This window comes from Eriocheir sinensis, chromosome 8 (genome assembly GCF_024679095.1).
Source record: "Eriocheir sinensis breed Jianghai 21 chromosome 8, ASM2467909v1, whole genome shotgun sequence".
Taxonomy (NCBI): Eukaryota; Metazoa; Arthropoda; class Malacostraca; order Decapoda; family Varunidae; genus Eriocheir; species Eriocheir sinensis.
In genome coordinates this window covers 14055132-14073564 of record NC_066516.1, presented here as the reverse complement: position 1 = coordinate 14073564, position 18433 = coordinate 14055132, and the positions used below count along the sequence as shown (strand labels likewise).

The 18433-nt window shown below is 42.9% G+C and overlaps 1 protein-coding gene across 13 annotated transcripts in view; it reads right to left on the bottom strand.

Annotated features, from left to right (window-relative positions):
• LOC126995572 (rho guanine nucleotide exchange factor 4-like) overlaps positions 1–18433 on the bottom strand; it is a 232256-nt gene that overhangs the window by 90247 nt on the left and 123576 nt on the right. Inside the window, exon 1 of one of the 13 annotated variants that reach the window (XM_050855240.1) lies at positions 9814–11394. The exons of the other annotated variants lie outside the window; for them this stretch is intronic. Within the exon in view, the coding sequence (XP_050711197.1) occupies positions 9814–10911 (1098 nt within the window). The 5' untranslated portion in view covers positions 10912–11394. Of the gene's footprint in view, positions 1–9813; positions 11395–18433 lie in introns of those variants that run through there. 13 annotated transcript variants of the gene reach the window in all.

Here is an 18433-nt window from a genome sequence, read left to right as displayed (position 1 = left end):
AGAGAGAGAGAGAGAGAGAGAGAGAGAGAGAGAGAGAGAGAGAGAGACTGCTATGAAAAATTGAAGTAATCTTAGTATTGACAGCACAAGGAAGGAGAGAGAGAGAGAGAGAGAGAGAGAGAGTATAATCTAATTTGTCCTCGTTCTCCCTTCCATTCAACACATTATTATCCGCTTCAGTTTTAATTAATAAAAAATATATACGATGATTTGATTAACGCGGAAAACAGAACAAATTTAGGGGTGTGGGTGAAATGCGCCTCTTGTTGTTGTTGTTGTTGTTGTTGTTGTTATTAGCGTCGTCAGTATAATAGTTCTCATTTGAAGATTAACAGACTCAACAACAACATCAACAACAACACTAACAAAAGAAACAGACAAGACACAATGAATATAAGGTAAGGAAGTATACCTGTTTACCTATTAATTAACCTGTGTCAATTTACCTCCCTCCCTATTTACCTAGCTATTTACGTATGTCAATCTCCTTACCTATCAATTTCCCAGTGTCAGTCTACCTACCAATATACCTGTCAATCAACCTACCTATCAATTTACCTTACCTGTGATCACCCTACCAATCAATTTCTCTATCAATTTCCCAGTGTCAGTCTACCTACTAATTTACCTGTCAATCAATCTACCTATCAATTTACCTTACCGTACCTGTGTCTATCTACCTACCTATTTACCTTTCTACCTGTCATTGAATCTACCAATCAATTTACCTTACCTGTGTCAATCTACCTATTTATACCTATCTACCTGTCATTCAATCTACCAATCAATTTACCTTACCTGTGTCAATCTACCTACCTATTTACCTTTCTACCTGTCATTCAATCTACCTATCAATTTACCTTACCTGTGTCAATCTACCTATTTATACCTATCTACCTGTCATTGAATCTACCTATTAATTTACATGTGTCAATCTTCCTACCTCTTTCCCTACGTCTATTTAGCATTTCTATCCACGTGAGTCTATCAATCTAGCTCTATATGCTCTGATGAAGTGATAAAAATAAGAAGAGTAATAAGAAGAAGAAGACGAAGAAGAGAAAAAATATAAATAAGTAGTTTTCTTTCGGTCTGAGTATATGAAAAAGAGATACAAAGAGGGGAAAAAAAAGGCTTGCAGAGATAACATTGTAAGACGAGTGAATAAATATATAAAAATGAATAAAAAATAAATAGATGAAATGCAAATAAGCTGCGAGGGCGAACTTTATTAATATTTAAGCTGCGAAAAGTGGGTCAGCACATCTTGAGTTTGACGAGGCGTGTGTGTGTGTGTGTGTGTGTGTGTGTGTGTGTGTGTGTGTGTGTACATGATTGCCACACACACACACACACACACACACATAACGCCTTCCTTGTCTGGGTGGTTTAAGAGGGGATAAAAAGTTAATAATCAAACAGTTCCACTTAGCAACCACTACTACTACTACTACTACTACTACTACTACTACTACTACTACTACTACAACTACTACCACCACCACCACCACTACTACTACTACTACTACTACTACTACTAGAACTACTACTACCACCACCACCACCACCACCACTACTACTACTACTACTACTACTACTACTACTACTACTACTACTACCAATACTACAACTACTACTACTACTACCACCACAACTACTACTACTACTACCACCACAACTACTACTACTACTACTTTCCTCGTTCTACGTTTGTGTGTGTGTGTGTGTGTGTGTGTTTCTATTGTTGCAATTGCGATACACATTTTTTTTTATTTTGTCATCCCTTCATCATTATTTTTTTTTTGTTTATTGTTGTACTTCAATGTTTAAATGCTCATTGTGGTATTGTGGTGATAATTGATGTTTTTTTTTTATGTCCAAGAAGGTTAATGGTCTTGTAGCTTTTTCTTTTTTTTCTTAGTTTGATGGATCATCGACTCTCTCTCTCTCTCTCTCTCTCTCTCTCTCTCTCTCTCTCTCTCTCTCTCTCTCTCTCTCTCTCTCTCATTGTATACGTTTTTTAATACCGTATATATTTTTCTACTTTAATCTTTTCTTCTCTTTTCCTCTCGCATATTCTCTCTCTCTCTCTCTCTCTCTCTCTCTCTCTCTCGTTGTATACGTTTTTTTATATATATTTTTTCTACTTTAATCTTCTCTTCTCTTTTCCTCTCGCATATTTTCCGTCTTATCTTTCTCTCTCTCCCTCTCCCTCTCTTTTTCTATTCACCGTGTTATGGTACCCTCGTCTACTCGAGCCTCGAAGCGCGCCATCATCACATCACCACTCCGCCAATAACCAACTCACGCACGAATCCTCGAAGCTCCAGCCGCACCAAGCGCATTCACTCGAGGACTAGTGACTCCACACCGAGGCTTCACCCATCATTTAATTGAACATCACGAAGCCTCACACTTCGCGGACTCGTCTCGCCCGCCGAGGTTATAAATAGACCTCCACAATAAATAATCAAGTAAAAAGTAATAAATGAACAAATAAATTAATGAATACATACTTGAACTAATAATAACACAGAGGCGATAATCAAATACGCAAATTATCGCCGCAAACAAACCAACTTTAATGACACACACACAGAGCGGCGAACAGCTGAATAATTGGATGAATATGACGATGGATAATTAGGGTGAATATGGAAATGAATAATTGAATGAATGACGACGAATAATTGTTTTAACCATTAGTGAATACATATGTTTATTATCGTCATTATTATTATTATTGTTACGTTTCCCGGTGACATGTTGGGCGGGCGGGCGGCAGGTGCGGCAGGAAGGCGTGCTAATTAGTGTTTACGCGGCAGGTGGGCGGCGATAACACCTGCGAGTGTGGTGATGATAATACTGATTGTAGCGGTGGTGATGGTAATAATAGTAATAATAATAATAATAACACAACTCCTACTATTACTGCTACTACTACTACTACTACTACTACTAATAGTAATAATAACAACAACAACTTTTCCTCCTCCTTCTCCCCCTCTTACTTAACACAAGCACCACCTTCACCTCATAAAAATAATAATAATAATAATAATAATAATAATAATAATAATAATAATAATAATAATAATAATAAAGAAAAAAGTAAAAGATGTAAGGAAGAAAAAAAACTGAAAATTAAAGCAAAGAAGAAAAAGGAAAAGAAAATGATGATGAATAAGAAGATGAAAAAGAAAAAGGAAAAGATAAAGAAAAAGAAGAAAAAGAAGGCTATGGAGGAGAATGAAATAAAGAAAAAAAGAAGAGGATTGCATATTGAAAGTGAAGAGCCGATACAACAACAACAACAACAACAGCAACAACAACAACAAATAGGAAAAGACAATGAAATATCAACAGGACTTTCCCGAACAAAACCCCACAACTCTCTCTCTCTCTCTCTCTCTCTCTCTCGCAATCATGGTAAAACGAAACAAGGGATTATATAAAAGGAAGGAAGAGGGAAGGAAATGAAGGATAGTGATGAAATAAGTGAAAAAAAGGAAGAGAAAAGGAACGAAGGGGGTGAAGAAGATACGAAGGAAGAAAGAAAGGAAAGAAGGAAAAGAAGGAAGGAAATCGATGGAATGAAATAAATGAAAAAAGGAAGAAAAAGGAAGGAAGGAAGAAAGGAAACTTATGAAATGGAATAAATAGAAAGAGGAAGAGAAAGGAAGGAAATCGATGGAATGAAATAAATGAAAAAAAGAAAAAAAAGGAAGAGCAAGAAGGAAGGAAGGAAACTTATGAAATGAAATAAATAGAAAAAGGAAGAGAAAGGAAGGAAGGGCAAGAAGGAAGGAAACTGACCAAAAGACATCAATGAAAAAAAAAAAAGAAAGAAGATACGAAGAAAGAAGGAAAGGAAGGAAGGAAATTGATGGAATGAAATCAACGAAAAAAAAAAAAAAAAAAAAGGAGGAGAAAGAAAGGAGGGGTACAAGGATGACACAGGAAGGAAAGAAGAAGGGAAAGAAGGAAGGTACGAGGGAAGGAAAGGAAAGGAAAGCAAGAAACCCTCAAAACAAAGGAAGGAAATGCATAAGGAGGGGAATAAAGGACGGAAAGAAGGAATGAAACAAAACAAAAGACAATTATGGAATAGACACTAACATATTGCTCTTCCCTCCTGCTCCTCCCCTTCCTCCTCCTCCTCCACCTCTTCCTTCCTTCCTTCCTTTCAGACGTCACAAAGGAGTGGAGAAGGGAAGAAAGGAAGGAAGGAAGAGGTGTGTATGTTACGTGTGTGTGTGTGTGTGTGTGTGTGTGTGTGTGTGTGTGTGTGTGTGTGTGTGTGTTACGTGTGTGTGTGTGTGTGTGTGTGTTTTTCCATACCCTCCTGTCGTTTCAATTCTTTTTTTCCTCTTTTTTTGGCTTCATTTCTTCTTCTCTTTCTTGCTTTCTTCTTTTACTTTCACTAATAGGTAAAAAAAAACATCAATGAATAAATAAATAAATGTATAAACTCAAATGTCTTTTCCTATTCTTCGTCTTCCTCCTCGATTTCCCATTCTCCTCCTCCTCCTCATCCTTTCTCCACCTTCATCTCTCTCTCTCTCTCTCTCTCTCTCTCTCTCTCTCTCTCTCTCTCTCCCCCTCCTTCATTATCGCTTTCCTTACGTAATAAACAAGAGACAGGATGTAGCTCTCTCTCTCTCTCTCTCTCTCTCTCTCCTCACCCTCAACACAATTCAATTAGAGAATAAGGTTACAATGTGGAAACTCTACGACCCCATTTTCTCTCTCTCTCTCTCTCTCTCTCTCTCTCTCAAAGACGGTCCCAATGAACGGAAACAAAGCCGGTGGGGACGCATACATCGAAACTTTGATCCTCTCTCTCTCTCTCTCTCTCTCTCTCTCTCTCTCTCTCTCTCTCTCTCTCTCTCTCTCTCTCTCTCTCTCTCTCTCTCTCTCTCTTTTGTTTCTGGTCGTGGGCGGTGACTGATGTGTCTCACTGGGCGGAAAAAAAAAGGGAAAGGAAAAATAAAGGATGAGAGACGAGGAGAGCGACAAAGAAAGAGGGGAAGGAAGGAGGGAAGGAAGGAAGAGAGGAGAGAAAAGTGAGGGGAGAGAGGGAGGGGGTGAGGGGAGGAAGGAAGGAAGGAAGGAAGGAGGGAAGAAGGAAAGAATTTGAGAGATGAAAGGAAGGTGGAAAGGATAGATAGATCTTCGTCCTTCTGTGTGTGTGTGTGTGTGTGTGTGTGTGTGTGTGTGTGTGATCAGTGTATTAATTGAAAACTATATGGTTTCGCGCTCACGTGGACGGACACACACACACACACACACACAGCAACTTAATAAACATTTTACTCTTATTGAGAAACATATTTAGGACTTTCGTTTCCTATGTGTGTGTGTGTGTGTGTGTGTGTGTGTGTGTGTGTGTGTGTGTGTGTGTGTGTGTGTGTCACTTTACAAATACACAACACTTGCACACATAAAAAAAAAAAGCGTATTGACTCGAGTTGACAAAATCGTGTGTGTGTGTGTGTGTGTGTGTGTGTGTGTGTGTAAGCAGTCAACACATCGCTCCTGAAGTAATCGATAATTTTGCAACTGAAAACACACACACACACACACACAGCTCACCCACGTATGCATCCCCCACTGACGATCCATCCCACGCCCTCCGCTCCCCCCCCCCATCCCCCCCTTTCCCTCCAGCCAACGCATTCCCCATTTACATTCTTTCCCTTGACAATCCTCTCTCCCCTTCCTCATCCCCTCCCCCCCTTCCCCTCTCTCTTCTCATCCCCCTCCCCTTCCCCTTCATCCCCTCCTTCATCCCCTTCAGGATTTAATCGCCTTTCCCATCCTGAAACCTTGCTATTCTATGTACATCTCTCTCTCTCTCTCTCTCTCTCTCTCTCTCTCTCTCTCTCTCTCTCTCTCTCTCATACCTGCCTACCTATCTTTTTTTTTCCTTATTCAGTAATCGTGATGGTGGTGATAGTGGCGGTGATGATACTGAAGCAAACGAGATAGTAGTGATGATGGAGGTGGTGGTGGTGGTGGTGGTGGTGATGATGGTGGTGATGATAAGTGGGGATGATGTTTGGTGAGTGTTCATGTGGTGCTTGAAATGTCACACCGGGTTAATAAATTTCAAGCATGGTAATAAATTTCAGGAATATTACTTGTACAAACATCCTAAAAGTGTCACATAGTAGTACCGAGGGAGAAAGAAGCCACACTGTTTTTATATATGCATTTATTTATTTTATTTCTTAACTATTATTAACTATTTTTTTTTACCGAAGTTCTCCATATATATCAAAAGAAGCCTCGTTATTTTTATTTATGTATTTATTTATTTTATTTCTTAACTATTATTAACTATTTTTTTTTACCGAAGTTCTCCATATATATCAAAAGAAGCCTCGTTATTTTTATTTATGTATTTATTTATTTCTTATTTTTTACTTTTATATTTTACTTACGGTATGATTTATATTTTTATTTCTCAGCCTGTGAAAACTATTACTATTATCATTAACTTATTTTTACCGAAGTTCTCCATATATATCATAAGAAGCCACGTTATTTCTATTTATGTATTTATTTATTTTATTTCTTATTTTTTACTTTTATATTTTACTTACGGTATGATTTATATTTTTATTTCTGAGCGTGTGAAAACTATTACTATTATCATTAACTTATTTTTACCGAAGTTCTCCATATATATATATATCAAAAGAAGCCACGCTATTTTTATTTATGTATTTATTTATTTTATTTCTCATTTTTTACTTTCATTTTTTAATTATGATTTTTATTTTTATTTCTGAGCGTGTGAAAATTATTGGTTATCATTATCTTATCATTTTTACCGAACTTCTCCATATATATCAAAATGCCGAATAGACCGGTTTTCAAGATGTGTAAATCGATGAATAGTGTATAAAACAGGTAATAAATAGGAATGAATAAGAGAAATACGAGTAGTTTGAATTTAGGTGGATGTCATTTTATTTTTTCATACTCATCCTTTGTTCTTTTTTTTTGTGTGTGAGTGTGGTGAAGTTAGTGGTGAGAGAAACCCTTCCATCACCACCACTACCACCGTCACCACCATCACCACCACGGCAGTCTTTTTATGCGTTTATCAATACCACTATCCTCACCACCACCAACAACAACACCACTTCGATTCCTCCTCCTCCTTCTTCTTCACCAGTTTCCTTTCATTATCCTTTTCCTCCATTTCCACTAGTCATTTCTCTATCCACACCCCTTCCACCTCTTTCTCTTCCACCACTACCACCACCACCACTTTATTCCTCCTCCTTTACCATTTCCTATTCATTATCCTCTTCCCCCATTTCCCCATCCCTTCCCCTTCCTCTTCTTCCCCAACCTCCCCCACCATTCATATTAAGTAAGTACCCCCTTTCGATTCACGTGAGCTCCGTTTTCTTCAGTAATGGAAGGTAAACAGAGGGGAGGAGGGGGCAGGGGGGGCGCTGATCCCTCCTCGTCCATGAATAATGAAGGAACGAAATGACTTAATGAAGAGGAAAGGTGGGAAGGACATTTACCTATACTTTGACACACACACACACACACACACACACACACACATATACACATATAGTCTTAGGATACATATACATACATACATACATACATACACATACATAAATCTTGGGACACAGATTCATATATACATACATACAATCCTTGCTACACACACACACACACACACACACACACACACACACACACACATATACACATATAGTCTTAGGATACATACATACATACATACACATACATAAATCTTGGGACACAGATTCATATATACATACATACAATCCTTGCTACACACACACACACACACATATAGTCTTAGGATACATACATACATACACATACATACATAAATCTTGGGACACATTCATATATACATACATACAATCCTTGCTATACAACACATACACACATACTCGGGTTACTTTTAGGCACACAATCTATACATACATATACATACATACAGACAGACGGACACAAATACAAATACATAAGAACTACGTATACATACACATACTAACATATACTCTTTACCTAACGAAAGTATACATTTACACATACACATACGCACACATACATACCGTACCCATAGTAACATACAGACATACATACAGAAACTCAGGCATACATCAACCATGGGCAGAGTTAAAGAGAGAGAGAGAGAGAGAGAGAGAGAGAGAGAGAGAGAGAGAGAGAGAGAGAGAGAGAGAGAGATTAACACATATACAGCCATACACACACACACACACACACACACACACACACAGGCACACAGCAAACAAAAACGTACATAAAGGGCCCGGCTAAATAAAAACAGTCCATGCTTTCCGAATCGTGTCAAGCGTTAAAATCCCGCCGAGCGAACTCTCACGAAGGCTTGACGCGGCTCGAAGCGGATGATGGGCGCGGCAATATGTTTGGAAGCCAGGGGGAGAGAGAGAGAGAGAGAGAGAGAGAGAGAGAGAGAGAGAGAGGCACAATAATATTTCAGCAATAAATGATAAATAAAATAAAAAAACACCGACACGAAATTGATTAAAAACACGAAAGAATATCAGACACGAAAACACAATTGTCGGAATATATAGGAGAAAAAAAATCAATAACATGTAAATAATAAATGAAAAATAAGTAAATAAAAAAAAACACAGACAGGAGAAATTAAATAAAAACACGAAAGAATATCAGACACGAAAACACAGTTGTCGGAATATATACAAAAAAAAAAAAAAAAAAAAAAAAAAAAAAAATAGTCCCCAAGTTATTATAGAGACGTAAAAAGTTACAGATACGAAAATAAATAATAGATAAAAAAAAAGAATGGATTGACACGAAAGCTAACAGGATATTTTTTTTTGTACTTCAACTCAAATGAAAAATGAACTCATAAAAAAAGTATAAACACATACATAAAAAATCTTCATAAATGCCTCCATAAATACAAAAACATACATACATATATACATACAAACATACATTCAAAAATGTTTACACACACACACACACACACACAAACACACACACACACACACACACACATACACACACACACACAAACACACAAACACACACACACACACACACAAAGGGTTACAAGTCTGCGTTTTTTTTTTTAACACTTAATCAATAAACAAAATTCACAAGACCGAAAACAACATGCAGGGGAGTGTGTGTGTGTGTGTGTGTGCGCGCGAGCGAGTCACGCATACTCAGGATTAACTATCAATATTCGTGTCAATATTTAAGTAGTAGCAGCACCAGCAGTAGAAGCAGAAGTAGTAGTAGTAGCAGTAGTAATGGTAGTAGTAGTAGTGGTAGTAGTAGTAGTAGTAATGGTAGTAGTAGTGGTGGTAGTAGTAGTAGTAATAATAGTAGTTATCATATGGTAATAGCACTGATAGTTCTTGTTATTTTTTTCATTTACTCTGCTGTTATGCATGAGGAAGAGGAGGAGGAGGAGGAGGAGGAGGAGGAGGAGGAGGTGGACGCCAGTGGACACATATTGATCCTTCTGTGGCACCCTGGCAGATGACCTCTCTCTCTCTCTCTCTCTCTCTCTCTCTCTCTCTCTCTCTCTCTCTCTCTCTCTCTCTCTCTCTCTCTCTCTCTCTCTCTCTCATGTTTATTCTGTTGCTTGGTGATGGCGCACGACGCCCCCTCCTCCACCCCTCTTCCCCCTCCCCCTCCCATACATTAGGTAATTTTTCATTCTCCCCCTAAACGTGGTTATGCATTCTCTCTCTCTCTCTCTCTCTCTCTCTCTCTCTCTCTCACCTGTCTCCGCCGGCCACACCTGCCGCCGGTCAGGCTGAGGCACGGGCCGCGGCTGGTGCTGCTGGTGCCCGCCGCCGAGGTGAGGGTGGAGGTGGAGGTGGAGGTGGGCGTGGGCGAGGGCGCGCGGTGGGCGTGTTCGTTCATCTGGTGCAGGGAGTCGAGGAGGTCCTGGGCCCATATGGACCACTGGCTGCCCGCCTCGCCCGGGGGCGGCGACGCCTGCTCCCAGGAAGACTTGCTCAGCACGTGTTCAGACTTGCTCCTCGCGCCCACGCCCCCCAGCCGCGCCGCCGCTCCGCGCGGCGCCCCTTGCTGGGAGGGACGGCGGTGCGGCGTCGGTTGGCTCAAGCTGTGCTCCGAACGGGCGAACCTGTGCCTGGCGACGCCCGCACGCGTGGGGTGCTCCCTGTCAGGCAGCGGCGGGCCGCGGGGGGGCGCCGCGCCGCACAGGCGACTTACTAACGTGTCCCGCGCCTCCATGAACACGCCCCGCGGGGACTCGGTACTGCCCGCCGCCGCCGCCGGCACCAGCGGGGGGCTGTCCGAGTAGTGGACGCTGCAGTCCAGGCGGGACACACTGCGGGCACGGGGGGGCTGCGCCCCTGAGTCTGGCGAGGCTTCTTGGGCCTTGGAGTCCTCCGTGATGCCCAGCACTTCGAGGGACCTAGCCAGGTGTGGCCTGCCGGGGCCGGCGCGGGGCGCCGCCACCACTACGCTCCCCGCGGCCCCCAGGGGCAAGGCCTCGGGTGGCGCCGCCAGCAGGGGCGGCTCGTTCAGACTCTCCCCACTGGAGGTGGCGGGCGTGGAGGTGAGGGAGTCACGGCCTCGGGCAGCGTCGCCCTGCCTCCTGAGGGCGGCGGCCGCGGCCTCGTGGGTGAGGCAGGGCGTGGAGCGTGAGCCGCTGCGGTGCAGCAGCCGCCTCTTGGTGGTGGAGGCGCCTCGGCACAGCGGGGAGCCCAGTAGCCAGCCCGAGGACTTGGTGTGCCGCCGCGTGGGCCCCGCGGGGGCGGGGCCGGGGCCGGGGCCGCGGTGGGACACATCGCAGGAGCCAATGTCCATAAGTCCCAGACAGCGGGACACGTCCACCACCCAGGACATAACGGCGACGCGGCGGCCGCGACACACGGGACACTTGGCACCACGCCGCTGCTACGCGACCATCGTGGGACACAAACGTCAAACACACACACACACACACACCAGAGAACACCTCAGTAGCACACGGTGGCGGCGTGCTCACGCTGCCCACGCGCCTCACAGGGGCCCGTCAGTCACGGCGGCCTGGCCTGCATGGCACGGCGAGGGCGTGTCGGGCCTTGTCACGCACCGCCCACGCCCACACATGGGCGGCCTCCACACGCCTTGCACTGCCCTCCCACGGGCTACACAAACACGGACAGGCACACAAACGGCCTGCAAGAAGTGTCGTCACAATAACACACACGCGACGCGTCACAGAGCCTTCTTGTACACCCGTCCTCTCCCCCCGGGCGCCGCACGCCAACTGGGGGACTCGCCGCCACACACACACACACACTCACACGCCGCACCGCACGGTCCGCCTCGCCCCGCCGTGCTGCCGCGGAGTGCTGGCGGCGGGTCCCTCCAACCTCACCTCACACGCATGCACACACACACACACCTCCCCTACCTGCCCTCCTACCCCCGGGCCACACACACACACACACACACACACACACACGGATGCATTGCCGGGTCTTCATCTTGGTGGTGACATGAAATATGAAGGGCAGTAAATGCACACCACCACCACCACCCTGACACAAGACCACCACCGCCACCACGGACATCACCACCACCACCACCCTGACACAAGACCACCACCGCCACCACGGACATCACCACCACCACCACCAACCTTCCTCTCCCTCCCTCCCTCCCTGCACCACAATAACATCCCCCTTCCCCTCCTTTCCTTCCTCCTTTGATGTGTTGTGAGTGACGGCCGCGAGGAAGGAAGGAACCTGACGAGACGAACACACACACACACACACACACACACACACGGGTACACACAAGCAGTTGGAGCGGGCCTTTCCATTGTAATGTCTCCTCTCCTCCTCCTTTCCCCCTCCTCTCCTCCTCCTCCTCTTCTCTAAAGGACTCCCGGAAAAATTACTCCAGCATCCCCCTCTCCTCCTCCTCCTCCTCCTCCTCCTCCCCGGTACCTTTAGAGCCACGTGAGGAAGGTGGGGATGAGGTGAGGGCATCGCTACTCCCATAACTTCATTACTTCCTCCTCCCCTTCCCTTTCCCTCTCCTTCCTCTTTCCCCTCCTCTTCCCCTTCTGACCTTTCCCTCCCCTCTGTTATCTATCAATCTTTCCTCCCCTCCTCTTCCCCTCCCCTTTTCCCCACACCTAACCTTTCTCTCTTTCCCCGTTCCCCCTTCCCCCCACCTTTCTCTTCCCCCCCCTTCTCCTCCCTTCCTCTTCCCCTCCCCTTTTCCCCACACCTAACCTTTCTCTCTTTCCCCGTTCCCCCTTCCCTCCAACCTTTCTCTTCCCTTCCTGTTATCTACTCTCCTCTACTTCCCCTTCTCTCCCCTCTTTAGTCTCCCTCTCCCTTTAGCTACCCTCACTTCTCTCCCCTTTCTATATATCTTGTTTATGTTCTCCTCCCCGTCTCTCTTTCTCTCCCCTCTCCTCATCCTTTCTACATACATACCTGCCCTTCTCCCCTTCTTCTCCCTTGGTACTGTCCCTCGGTTTTCCCTCCTCCTCTTTTCAACCCTTTCTTCCTCTCCTCTCTTCTTTTATTCTTTGCGATCTTTCTCTTTCTTATTTCCTTTATTTTTGTCCGTTTGCTTTCCAGTTCTTTTATTCTTACTTCTGCTTCTTTTATTTCTTTCCTTTCCTTCTCTTATTTTTCCAGTTTCTTCTTTCACCATTTTTTCCTCCTCTCTCCTTATCAAAGCAGCTCGAGGAATAAGAGGAGGAGGAGGAGGAGGGGGTGGAGGAGAGAGTTGTTTTCAGTATACAAAATCTTGACCAAAGGCGATTTCGTCCCCTAAAAGAACTCTCTCTCTCTCTCTCTCTCTCTCTCTCTCTCTCTCTCAGCAGGCGGAAGTTGTGACATTCACCAACTATCTGAAGGTTTCTCTAATTGCGACACAAACAGAGGGAGATCAGCCGCCCCGACCCTGAATCCAAACGTTATAGAGGATCCAATTCCCTGTGTAATGAGGTTCGATTCCCTTACATAGAGGATCCGATTCCCTTACCGCCTAAAAGTACTCGATCCGGTTTATAGGTGGAAAAGTTTTCGTTGTTGTTTTTTGCTTTCTCATAAATAAATGTATAAGCGATTGGATGCTCTCTCTATAGGCATTTCGATTTCCTTTTAACTTACGATCCAATACGGGCTGTTTTTTTCTTTTCATTTTTGTTGTTTACTTTTATATTTTACAAGGTATTTCACGTGTTCCCTGCTCTCTCTCTCTCTCTCTCTCTCTCTCTCTCTCTCTCTCTCTTTGAGTGTGGATTTTAATGCAATTCCTTTTGATGACTACCTATTTGTTGTGTGTGTGTGTGTGTGTGTGTGTGTGTGTGTGTGTGTGTGTGTGTGTTTACCCGGTTGTGACATACGGGAAAAGAACTATGCTCGCGCTCGTGTGTGTGTGTGTGTGTGTGTGAACTTAGGCGTGTAGTACTTTAATTGCTCTTCCTTGTTCTCTCTCTCTCTCTCTCTCTCTCTCTCTCTCTCTCTCAAAGCACAAACTCAGTAACAAAAACAAAGTAAAACAAAACTATAATCAATAAAATAAGAAAAATACGAAAAGAATAACAAGAAAAAACAGAAAAAACAAAAACAAAAAAATCACACAATCCAATAAACATGAACGAAAAAACAAAACAAAAAACGGATCAATTGAACAACTGCCCCCACAGACCGCTCTGGTGGGGCGATTCTTCAGTTGGGCAGAGTTGGGGGGGCAATTCTTCAGTTGATGACAGGACTACAGCGGGCGGCCAAAACCTCACCGGTAGACCTGACATCAGGGGATCAAAACCTCAGCAGTTGACCTGACCTTACCTTAACACCTCAACGGTGGACCTGACATCAGAGGATCAAAACCTCACCCTAACATTTTTGACTAACCTGACACAACTTGAGATCAGTTTTAGCACCACTGGTATTCTGTCTATTGCTCGCCATGGCCCGTGACACATTCAAGCCTGTCGTGCTCCCTCTGCTGACTGAGGATCCTTTGCCTGTGATCAATTGGCTTAAACAACATCGACTTTCTTCACTCATATCTGCAGGAATTTATGTGGTGCGACCGATTTTTTGCCAATGCATTTGAAAATCAGTGTATTCATTTTTTCCACTCAATTCCCTGTGTGAAAAATGCAAAAAAATAAAGTGCTCCACATATGCTGTGTATTCTCACACCCATTTAGTATACATTTACATAACAATAAAACTATTAGTTATAAATAATGCAATATACAGAACATAAGATTATGCATAATAAATGGCATAAACCAAATATAATATATAATTTTCGATATTTTTAGTTGGGGGGCGATTCTTCAGTTGAGCAGAGCTGGTGGGGTGAATCTTCGACTGGGAACTCTGGGGGGTCGATTCTTCAATTGATCCAAAAAAACAAACAAACAAACAAACAAAAAACAGAAGGAAATAAATGAACTCCACCAAACATTTCCAGAATTTTCCATCCTTTCTTTTTTCTTCTTCTTTCCCCAAACCCTCCAGACCGTGATTCAATAAGTTTCTCAAAATATTTCGAGGATTTCCCACAAATCTTCGTTGACACCTTAAGTCTGGGCGAACCTTAAGAACTTTTACTCCGGGGGAAGAAGGGACTGAGGGGGGGGAGGGGGGGAAGGGGAAGGAATGAAGAGAAGGGAGGGAAAGACGGAACGAAAGAATAACGTGGAAAGAAGAAGAGGGATAGGAGGATGAGGAAGAGAAGGGAAGAGAAGAAAGAGGAAGGGGAAGAGAGAAGGAAGGAGGAGAGAGGAAGGGAATGGAGGAGAAGGAAGAGGAACGAAGGAACGAAGAAGAGGGAGAGAAGGGGGAGGAAGGAAGGGGAAGGAAGAGGAAGGGTGAGAAACGAAAAGGAGGAAGGGAAAGAGGGATGGAAGGAAGGACGTAGGAGAGGGAAGGGAAGAGAAGGGTAAGGATGAAGACCGACGAAGAGGAGGAAAGGAGAGAGGAGAAGAGGAAAGAGGAAGAAGCGCAGCGAAGAAGAAGAGCAGGAAGAGAAAGAGGGAAGGAAAGAAGAGGCAAATGGGAGGGAAGAGGAAGTATGAGGAACAACGAAGAAAAGGAAGGAGGGAAGGGAGAGAGAGAGAGGGAGGGAGAGAGACGGAAAATAGTGGTAGAAAGGAGGGAGAGGAAGAAGAGGAAGGGGAGGGGAGGTTTTAATTCAGGGAGGGAGGGAGAGGTGAGGAGAGGTAAGGAGGGAGGGAGAGGGTAAGGAGGGAGGGAGAGGGAGGCGGATGCGGCGGTCCAACGGCCAAAGGAACAGTAAAGGAGGGAGGGAGGGAGGGAGAGAGGAAGGGAGGGAGGGAGAGAGGGGGAGAGAGGGAGGAAAGGAGGGGAGGTATAGTGAATGAGAATGAAGTAACCTTGCTCTCCCTCTCCCCCTCCTTCCCTCTCTCCCTCCCTCTCTCTCCCTCTCCCTCCCTCTCTCTCCCTCTCCCTTCCTCCCTTACCCTCCTTACCTCCATTCTAACGACAGGTAGATTCAGCAGGTAACTCTCGCCCTCTTCCTCCTCCTCCTCCTCCTCCTCTTCCTCCTCTTCCCTTCCTCCTCCTCCTCCTCCTCCTCCTCCTCCTCCTCCTTCCATCCTTGAAATCACTCACCACCTCCTTCATCATTCCTCTCATTCATAGATGCTCTTCCTCCTCCTCCTCTTCCTCCTCCTCCTATTTTTTTCACTTATCCATCAATTACCAAAGGATGATACTCTTTAGATGATGGTGATGATAGTGATGATGATGATGGTGAGTTTTGTTTTTGTTTTTTATTGCGTGTTGTAAACTGATTATAGTGACATTATCCTCCTTTCCCTTCTCCTTCTCCTCGTATTACTTCCTATCTTCTTTTCCTCCTCCTCCTCCTCCCCCCCCTCCTTATCTTCCTCCTTCCAAGGTTTCCCGATAATGTTTCTGTAATACGTGTTTTGAATTTCTCCTTTTTTTCCTTTCCTTTCTCCTTGCTTCGGTTTCTCCTTCTTTCCGTTCCTTCTCTCCCTTCCTTCCCTTCCTCCTCCTCCTCTTCCTTATTTTCTTTCTCTCCCTTTCCCTCTATTCTTTCCTTGCTTGTCTTTGCTCGTTTCTCCTTTTTTCTGTTCCTCCTCTCCCCTTCCTCCTCCTCCTCTTCCTTATTTTCTTTCTCTCCCTTTCCCTCTATTCTTTACTCGCTTGTCTTTGCTCATTTATTTGTTTTCCTCTTTCGTCCCGTCATCCTCATCCTTCTTCTCCTCCTCTTCGTCCTCGTCCTTCTTCTTCTCCTTTTCGTCACCTTAATTACTTAAACTTTATTCTCAGACAAACTTTTCGCATATATATCTTAACCTTCTTCTCCGTCTTCTTCTTCTTCTTTCCTCTTTTTCCGTTTCTTCTTCATTCTCTTCTATTTCGTCTTCTTTTCCTCTTTCTTTTTCTTCTTCATCATCTTTTATTTCGTCCTTTTTTCCTTTCTTCTTCTTTTTCTTCTCCTTCTTCTTCTTTCCTCTTTTTCCGTTTCTTCTTCATTCTCTTCTATTTCGTCCTCTTTTCCTTTTTCTTTTTCTTCTTCATCATCTTTTATTTCGTCCTCTTTTCCTTTCTTCTTCTTCTTCTTCTTCTTCTTCTTCTTCTTCCTCTCCTTCTTCTTCTTTCCTCTTTTTCCGTTTCTTCTTCATTCTCTTTTATTTCGTTCTCTTTTCCTTTCTTCTTCTTTTTCTTCCTTAGTTCCTTTGTTTTTTTGTTCCTCTTGTAGTTTTGTTTTGTTTTTTTCTTCCTCTTCCATTCTCTACGTCTTTGATTTTTGCCCTTCTTGTTTTTCTTTTTTTGTACCTCTTTCATTCCCTACCTTTGTTGTTGTTCCTCCTCCTCCTCCTCCTCCTCCATTCCCTTTCCCTTTCCTTATCTTTAGACAGCTGATGGGCCCCATTCCTCTCTCTCTCTCTCTCTCTCTGCAAGAAATAACAGTTTTCGACGCAGAGAGAGAGAGAGAGAGAGAGAGAGAGAGAGAGAGAGAGAGAGAGAGAGAGAGAGAGAGAGAGAGAGAGAGAGAGAGCGCACAACAAAAAAACCGAGCCATCCAAAACAGGAAAGTGGCAGTGACGTAGAGTAGAGAGGGATGGGAAACTAATAAAAAGGGAGGTAAAAAGAGCAAAAAGAAGGATAAGAATAAAGAAAATAAAGAAGGAAAGGGGAAAAAATAAGAAAAAATGAACAAGAGGAATAAAAATGAGGGACACAGAAAAGGAAAATAAGCACAGGAGGGAAGAGAATAAAGGAAACGGAAAAGTAAATGAAAAAAAAAGAATAAGAAGGATAAGAATAATGGAAACAAGAAATAGGAAAAGAGAACAAGAGGAATAAAAATGAAGAAAACTAAAAAAAGTAAAATAAGGACAAGAGGGATAAGAGTAAAGAAAACGGAAAAGGAAATGCAAAAAAAAAGAAGAAAATGGATAAGAATAAAGAAAACGGGAAAGGAAATGGAAAAAAAGAAGAGGGTTAAAAATGAAGGAAACGAGAAATAGGAAAAAAAGAGAGATAAGAATGAAAAAAAAAACAGAAAAAAAACAATAGGGCCTAGAATAAAAGAAAGAAAGAAAAAATAAATGGAAAAAAACTACAAGGGGTGATCTGAAAAAAAAAACTATATCAAACGAAAGAAGAAAAAAAAAACCGATACTGTGCGAGAAAAAAAAAATCTGTCTGGTGCGAAATTGAGAAAAAAACGAGAAAAGAGATAAATGGAAAAAAATTACAAAGGGTGATCTGAAAAAAAACTATCAAACGAAAGAAAGAAAAAAGATAGTGCGGAAAAAAATCTGCCTGGTCCGAAATTGAGAAAATAAAAGAAATAAACGAAAGAAAGGAAATAAATGAAAAAAAATTACAAACGGTGATCTGAAAAAAAAAAACTATAAAACGAAAGAAAAAACGATACTTTGCGAGAGAGAAAAAAAAATCTGTCTGGTCCGAAATTGAGAAAATAAAATAAAAATAAACGAAAGAAAAGAAATAAATGAAAAAAATACAAACGGTGATCTGAAAAAAAACTATAAAAACGAAAGAAAAAAACGATACTGTGCGAAAAAAAAAAATCTGCCTGGTACGAAATTGAGAAAATAAATAAACAAATAAACGCAAGAAATACACACATGCCGTACATTTTATTATACAGCGTCGCGCCATGAAACTGATATTGCTAAAGAGAACAGCTAAAGGTGCGGATACCCTCCCCGTGAGTTAGTTAGTTCGTTAATATTAAAAAAAAAAATCAATGTAGGTCATGTTTGTGTTTCCTTTTGTTCTCTTTTCCTATTTCTCGTTTCCTTTGTTCTGATCCTTATTCTTTTTTTTTTCATTTCCTTTTCCGTTTTCTCTATTCTTTTCCCTCCTGTTCT